The sequence below is a fragment of the Chelonoidis abingdonii genome, chromosome 6, assembly GCF_003597395.2.
Source record: "Chelonoidis abingdonii isolate Lonesome George chromosome 6, CheloAbing_2.0, whole genome shotgun sequence".
In the NCBI taxonomy this organism is placed as follows: domain Eukaryota; kingdom Metazoa; phylum Chordata; order Testudines; family Testudinidae; genus Chelonoidis; species Chelonoidis abingdonii.
Genome location: NC_133774.1, coordinates 36,023,460 through 36,031,424, shown reverse-complemented (window position 1 = coordinate 36,031,424; position 7,965 = coordinate 36,023,460). Strand labels below are relative to the sequence as shown.

Here is a 7,965-nt window from a genome sequence, read left to right as displayed (position 1 = left end):
TAGATAGACAAGTCGCTCTCATAGCAGCTATACAGATCTAGTATCTCCCGTACGGTCCATGCTGGAGCTCTTTTTGGATTTGAGACTGCATCGCCACCCGTGCTGATCAGAGCTCCAAGCTGGGCAAACAGGAAATGCAATTCAAAAGTTTGCAGGGCTTTTCCTGTCTACCTGGCCAGTGCATCTAAGTTCAGATTGCTTTCCAGAGCGGTCACAGTGGTGCACTGTGGGATACCACCCGGAGGCAAATACCATTGATTTGTGGCCACACTAACCCTAATCCGATATGGTAATACCGATTTCAGCACTCGTCAGGCAGGAGTACAGAAACTGGTTTAAAGAGCCCTTTATATTGATATAAAGGGCCTCGTGTGGATGGGTGCAGCGTTAAATCGGTTTAACGCTGCTAAAATCAGTATAAATGGGTAGTGTAGACCAGGCCTTACCCATGAAAGCTATTGGAAACTATCTACTAAAAAAGAGGTCAACCTCCTACATGGAAGAGAAGAGGTACAGAAACTATAAGTGATTACAGTGGCCTTCAGCTCCTATAATGCAGTGTAGCTCAGTTCTGATGCTTGCTTGCTCCATGGGTAGAGACAGCCTGCTTCCTGTGATCTTTGGATAAACCTTCTATTTCAGCCATTTAGCAGACATAAACTAAGTATAACAAAGGTGGTGATCTCAAACAGGAATCACTGTGTGGCTCTTTGGAGAATGTATTTTATTGTAAAGGTAGTGCTGTGCTTTGTTCTCCAGGAGAATGGCTGGCCTCATGGCTCAACGTGGGGACCTATCTCCTCGCTGCTTCGGAGCTCATTTGTTGAAGTTATTCATTCACCCCCCCCAGAGCTCTCCTGCGCGCCTTGCCCGGCCCACGGCAGGCGTGATCTAATCCCATAATCCGGGTGCCTCTGATAAAGCAGTTGCTTGGCACCCAAGGCTTTGTCGAGGCTCTCTAAAGGAAGACGCTGCAGTTAATCTGGGAATAACGCGAGCCAGCCGGTGTCAGTAGAAAGTACCGCTGGTGATATTTTTTTTTCCGGAGATTCGTGTGTCCTGGATATTGCTTCTGTATCGTCTGCAATAGGAAGTAACAAATATATGAGATCTCCTCGTGCAAATTGGCAACAGGCGAACCTGAAAAACGGCCTGACAAAGGTGGTAGGCGGAAGAAACTTGCCTTAAATCTCTATATAAAGTAACGCTCTCACGTAATTCCACCAGTGTTATAGCATTTAAATAGTTCTCTGGTCAATAAAATATTGAATGAACTAGCCAGTAGGTTTTAATAAAAAATGGAGAAAATTTGAAGAAATGTTATTTCTGGTTATTTAAATTATTATAATTCTAACGGATAATTGATCTCTTTTATATGTATAGAGATACGATCTACTGGAAATCTGGAATAAAGATGCTAATTCATACAGAGCAAGACTGGCTGGATTCCCAGCTGCTAAACTGCCGAGAGTTTGTTTGTTTGTTGGAATCTCTCTCTCATTCCCTTACGAAACAACACAGAGAAAAGGCCAACAAGTTCAGCCGCTGTGTCTAGTTCCCTGCCATTCACGAGTTTAAGTCGCTCGCCACAACAAGGCGCTGAGGTTTTGCGGAGTTACCGATGATACTTCCGATTCCTAAAGCGAAACAAACCCCAGTTCTGGTCACAAATCCCTCCCTCCCATAGCTGCCTGCACACGTTTTATAGCTGGGGCAGAGATTTAATTACTAGACTTCAGCCCAGGACAGGAAAAAATCCTCATTCTCATCTAACTCATGCGATATGTAGCGCTAACCTGGACGACTCGTTCTCCAGGCTTGTCTGGAGAGGTCCGATGCTACCAGACCACGGAAGTCACGGGGAAAATTCACTGACTTCATGCGCGCAGGCCCTGTGTGGTAAAACCAGCCCCCGCAGCTGTATCCCTGTGTCCAGCCGCCTGTACAGTGTTTATTACCCAGAATGGTCACCCTCATCCTGGCCCCACTGTCTGTGCCACCGCGTGGGGAGCTCATTGCCCAGGGGATTTAGGCGCTTCAGTGAGGGAGGGTGAGCAGTGCCCTCGCGAGGGCTTTCCCCAACAGGCTGCGCTGCCCGCTGACAGCGGCGGGCTCATTACTAGCACCCAGCGGCGCTGTCGGCCGTGCCGCTCAGCCTGGTGCCGGAGCTGCTAGTGCTGGCGGGGTGGCAGCGCCTGGCCCCGCCTCGGCTTGCGGCTGGGCGATGGGCCGGGGCGGCGAGCGGCGCTGGCGGCCGAGCGGGTCTTTAGCCGGGAAGCTTCGCGGGGTGTGTCAGCAGCGGGGCTGGCGGCTGCTAATAGGCGGCGCCGCGGCAGCCGCCCTCACACTGGCGGCAGCGCCTGGTCACGACCAGCTGCCGCTGAGCCCGAAGCGCCCCGGCCGCGCGCAGCCCCCAGCACAACGCGGCGGCCGCGGTGCCGATCCTCGGAACGGGCTCACCCCTCTGCGCGGCCTCGGCCTCCGGGCGCGCAAGTGAAGAAGAGCAAGTGTCGAGCTGTCCCGGGAGGCGGGTCGGTGCAGGCGACGCCGCGCGGCTCTGCGCCGCGCAGCCCGAGCCCGCCGCCCGGCAGAGTGCAGGCCTCCGCGATACGGGCACTGGTTCGCCCTCCCGAAAGGGGCTGGCGAGCAAGTCACCGCGCTGAGCCCGGCCCAGCAGCCGCCAGGTAGACAGCGCGGCGTGGGCGGCACAGCCCGCCGGACGACCGCAGTCCCCCGCGCCCCACACAGCCCCGCCCGGACACACCACGGCCAGCGCCCCGCATGCCCCGCTCGTACACCGCACGGTCCCCCGCGCCGCATCTAGCCCGCTCGAGCAACCGCATCGGGCCCCCGCGCCCGCAAGCCCCGCCGAGAGCACCCCGCGGTCCCCACGGCCGCGCACAATCCCGCCGCCGGAACCCACGGCTCCCAGCGCCCGCCCCGCCCGGCCGACACCCCACGGGCCCCCGCGCTCCGCCCAGCCCGGCCCGGACACCCCGCGGGCTGTGCTGCCCGCGCTCCACAGAGCACTGTCTGAAGCAAGCCGGTCCACTGCATTCATGCTGTGCTGCCTCTCCATAGACACGTCCAGGCCATATCCCGGCACACACAGTCCCCTCGCCCTCTCTCTGCTGTACACATGGAAACTCGCACTGACACCCAGATATCGCCTCTCTCCATGCACTGTCCTCACCCTGTACATTAGGTGCACGGGAATCCCTTTCGGTACCCTGCATGTCCCCACCTCTCGCTCTGTACGCAGCAGCGAGTCCTGCTGCACCCTGGACAGCTCATGTGGCGCTGCCCCGTCCCGTGTCCCTGCTCTTTCCAGTCTCCCGCCTTCAGCTCACCGCAGTGCGGGCACTTTCCCGTCAGTGTCTCCCGGGAGCCTGTGCCCCTTACTCGCACGCGCTCTCCGAACTCCGCACACCATCACTGTTTAGCCTGTACAGTATAGACACGTCCAGGCTACGCTGGGGTTTGCACACGCCCCTCTCCCCGACTCTCTTCGGTCTACACATTGTATATTGCCTCGTGCTCTATTGCATGTGCCCAGATCCTTATCCTGACTAAACATTCGGGCTAGAGCAGTACAAGGAAGGGCCCCGCTTTTGGCCACTGGGAGGAAAAGTGAGTAATAATGTTTTATATCACTGTCATTATGGCTTAGCTGGCCGGACAGTATCTAGGGAAATTGTAGCCCAGCCTGTGGCAATTCCCAGCTTGCAGAGGTGTCACGTGGCTTACTGAGCGCTTCTCTCTCTTGCAGGTGACTGCAGAGGCCCGGTGTAAATTGATCAGCTGGCTGATCCCTGTGCACCAGCACTTCGGCTTCTCCTTCGAGTCCCTGTGCCTGGCAGTGAATACCCTGGACCGATTCCTCACCACCACCCCCGTGGCTGCCGACTGCTTCCAGCTGCTGGGAGTCACTTCCCTCTTCATTGCGTGCAAACAGGTACTAGGCATGAAACGCAGGCGGCGGGGCCCGCTTTCTCTTGGGTGCACATGGCGGGAACGTCAGGCACTGTCGGGGAAGAGAGAATGAGCGCAGGACAAACTCTTCTCTCGTCCTAACTCTAGAGGTGAACTGAGCTCTGTGAACAAGGCTGATGCCACACGAGATCTCTGGGGAAACCGCTCAGACAGGTAACCCTGCTCGAGTGGCGCAAGTTCGGCTGCTTTTTAACGAAGGTTTCACGCCCACAGCGCTGGGTTTGTATCATTTCACTACGCTCTGCACGGCGCTTAGGTAGTGGCAGTTTAGCTCTCTGATGCTGTGGCCTGCCTGCAGCTGATGCACTGCAGGGCCTGCGAATGCAGGGCCGGCCTCGTGCTCAGAGCTGCCTTCTGGCCTGTTTGGATCGGGGGAGAGCGGGTTGCTCTCTGCCTGTGTAGCAATGCTGTCTGTATTTGTTTCCTGGGTCTGCTTGCACTGCAGTGATGTTTCTGCTGGCGTGTCTTGCAGGTGGAAGTGCATCCGCCCAGAGTGAAGCAGCTCCTAGCCCTTTGCTGCGATGTCTTCTCCCGTCAGCAGCTCTGCAACCTGGAATGCATCATCCTAAGCAAACTACACTTCAACCTGGGGGCACCCACCATCAACTTCTTCTTGGAGCACTTCACCCACCTGCGTGTGGAATCCTGCCAGGCAGATGCCAGGGAGGCAAACAGTGCCAAAGCTCTGGCCAAAGGGATGGCCGGACTTAGCATGGCCGACTATGCTTTTAACGAATATGCCCCCTCCCTTCTGGCTGTTTGCTCCCTGCGACTGGCAGACCAGATATTGCGCCACCAAAATCCATTGGACTTGCATATAAGTGGCTACCCAGAGGAGGTTTTACAGGATTGCACGGACAAACTGCGTTTACTGGTGTCTTTAAATGGAGATTCTTTACCGCATGTACTACGCCCTGGATATTTCTGAAAAGTGCCTGCAGCTGGGAAGTTAAGCTAACTGGACCAATACACTTGAAACCCTCTTACGGCATCCAAAGCATCTGTGAATTTTAAGAGCAATTTCGTTCCTTTTCATCAATGCATTGTATGTTTAGAAACTAATAATTGCTATACCTCTAAAGATAACAGTATTGGCCTTATTCTCTTACTTAATGGACTAATCAGTGAATTATATTTGTATTTATTTGAACTCTACAGTGTTGGTTTAGAGTTTTGAGAGATGATGAAAATTAAATCACATTATGCACATTTAATTACTGTATGTTAATTGCACTGACAGATTTTATATATCTACATTCAATGTGTAAATAGTGTATATAATCCAAGTACTGTACGATTTATTTATTTAGAAAATGGTTCACTAAGCACACCTTCACAGAAGCCACAGGAAGAATAAAAGAACTGTATAAGCATTTCTTAATACACTGTCACTGATCAATGATGGTCTGTTTCCTTGCAATGTTGTACATATTCCACAGAGAAAATTCATTGCTAAAGAATTAACAACTATGACAGATCTTAAAAAATACCAACCAGTAGAAAATAATGGTGCATTATTGTATTATTTTCCATTCAAAATACATTTGCATCATCTTGGTTGTATTCTGGATCTGAAAAATTAGATGATGTAGCACAATGAATTAGCCCCACAAATATCCTCATAGAGGTACTATTCCCCCTTTTTCCCTGGGCAGTGCAAGTCCATAATATGGGAGCACAAAGTATCCCTGACTCTTATTGCCTGGGTGCATCCAGTTCCAGGTGTGCTGGGGCACTTTCTGGCCAAGGGTACCGATTCATTGGCCTCTCAGTGCCATAAGTCCATTGGGGGAAATGGCTTACTTCTGGCTTCACAAATATTGTGAAGAGAACAGCATGATGTGGACAGTATTAATGACACTGCCATCTAAATGGGTTTGTAGACATTTCCAATGAGCTTTCAATCTGCCAAAAGCACATTCAACAACCATTCTATACTGTCTGGGAATGTAATTAAACAGTCTTTTGTCAGGGCCTCTGAAATCATGGTACTGTTTGATAAGCTAAGACAAAAGCGGAAATGCAGGGTTCCCAAGAATAATGGTGGGGATAGCAACTCTGTTTATTACAATGTCATTTGGTGGGACTAGTGTCCCAGCCTGTCCATGGATATAGACGCCAGATCAGCAAAAAATAATTGCATTGTGAATTTTTCCAGTGCATCTCACACTGACAGTCATAAATTGACCTCTGTGCTCCGCAAGGGCTTGTATAACAATGGAGTGTTACCTTTTGTGCTTTAGGTACTTATGTGCTCCTTGAGGAGGGCAAACTATGGGCACCCCAAGGCCCTTGGTGCAGTTTGGAAGCCACATTCTCTGACAGCCAGCAATTACTTTAGGAATATCTTTTATGCCCACCACCTTAGGGTAAAACACTAGTCTGATTGCCTCAGAAACATCTGCCACCATTTTACCCAGCATCGACTTTCCCATACAAAACTGGTTTGCAGTGGACCTGTAACAGTCTAGGGTAGCCAGCTTTCAGGCAGCAACAGCAACCTGCTTCAGAACAGGCAAGGCACATGTATCTTTACACTGGAGTGTTGGGACATGCTGATCACACAGCTCCAGAAATGTAGCTTTCTTCATGAAAAAGTTCTGGATCCACTGTTGGTCATCCCAGGGCTGCATGACTATGTGATCCCACCAGTCTGCATGTGGCCCTGCATCAGAAGCACCAGTCTACCTGGGGTGGGCAGGGGCATCAACAGCTATACCGAGTGTCATAAGCAGCATCAGCCAGTTCAAGTCTGTTATGCCTGTATTCTCCTCCTCCACACATTATAAGCTCTATTAGGTGCCTTAGGTGGCTCAGAAAACACCACAGAAATGTCCATTAGCAGTCTTGGAAGCTCTGCCAATTTCCTGACACAGGAGTAAAAGCACTGCACAAGCAAAAGAAGTTCTTGAAAAGGCATCTCCTCCATGTCACTGGCTGCGGTAGCTGGGAGTACGCAGACCAAAATGACTCCTTGGTGGACTGTTCAAACTTCTGGAAACCTGCAGCGTGAACACTCAAGTTTTCCCACAGTGCACCACAGTCAAAGCACTAGAGTGGCCACATTGCACGAAGGAGTCTGTGCTGTGGCTGGTTTGACTCAAGTCTTTGTGCTACAGTGTGCATAACAGAGCCCCACGTTCAAACCCTGGGGTCAGGAAAATCTTAATTTAGGGTTAACAATCAATATGGATGCTCGAGGTCTGTAACCCATGGTCAGCTGACTCATGTCCCACTAACCCTGGGCTTACATTGCAGTGTAGACATCATTGTGTCTCCTTTATTCTGCTATCAACCTAGTTTTTAAAAAGTTTTTGATCAGTCCTGGCCCTAAAAGATAATGAATGTACTAAGGCATAAATGGACAAAAACAGGACCAAGCAAAGTCAAACCTATAGCTTGATTTTGGAAATGCAGTCCTGGAGATACAGTTCTAGATAAGGACCTAAAATGCTTCCCGAAGGGATCCAGATGTTTCAGTCTCTTAAGGCACCCTTACCTGATGCACTTGTAATGTTAGGAGACTAGAAAGATCACCTGTGTAGAGAGTGCAATGCATTTAAATGTGTCACGGTCATTTTAAAATGTATATTGACACACCCAAACAGGCTTGTTTGCATTTATTTCTCACTGTAATGTATAGTAAACCACAAGTAACAGTTTGAAAAACCTCACCGCCTGCTTTTTGCTAGGGTCCTCTCCTATTTTATAGGTCATTGTGGAGGGTATTAGTTATTCATTATTATTATTATTTATTTATATTATCATATGGTGTAGGAATCTCTGTCATGGACCAGAACCCCTTTGTGCTAGGCCCTGTACAAATACAGTTGCTACCTGTCTTCTTTTTAAAGTGTGAGCCACCTGCTTGCAGGTCCAGGTTGTGCATTTTAAAAGACATCATATGCCTATCCATCATTACAGCTAGCTGTGTTGATCTCTTTGTACACAGGGTTGTGTCCCGCTCGGGGG

At 50.6% G+C, this 7,965-nt stretch overlaps 1 protein-coding gene across 1 annotated transcript; it reads left to right on the top strand.

Moving 5' to 3' along the window:
- Window positions 1-448: 448 nt before the first annotated feature.
- Window positions 449-5,404, top strand: CCNO (cyclin O). Its single transcript, XM_032769012.2, has 4 exons — window positions 449-510; window positions 1,384-1,474; window positions 3,770-3,955; window positions 4,466-5,404. Exons 1-4 carry the CDS (start codon window positions 449-451, stop codon window positions 4,919-4,921), a joined length of 795 nt encoding a protein of 264 aa, XP_032624903.2. The 3' UTR covers window positions 4,922-5,404.
- The last annotated feature ends 2,561 nt before the right edge of the window (window positions 5,405-7,965 follow it).

Coding starts and splice junctions, on each gene's coding strand:
- CCNO (XM_032769012.2), top strand. CDS start 449: ATGAAAGCTATTGGAAACTATCTACTAAAAAAGAGGTCAACCTCCTAC. Junction 511..1,383: donor TCCTACATGGAAGAGAAGAG/GTACAGAAACTA, acceptor TTATATGTATAG/AGATACGATCTACTGGAAAT. Junction 1,475..3,769: donor TGCTAAACTGCCGAGAGTTT/GTTTGTTTGTTG, acceptor TCTCTCTTGCAG/GTGACTGCAGAGGCCCGGTG.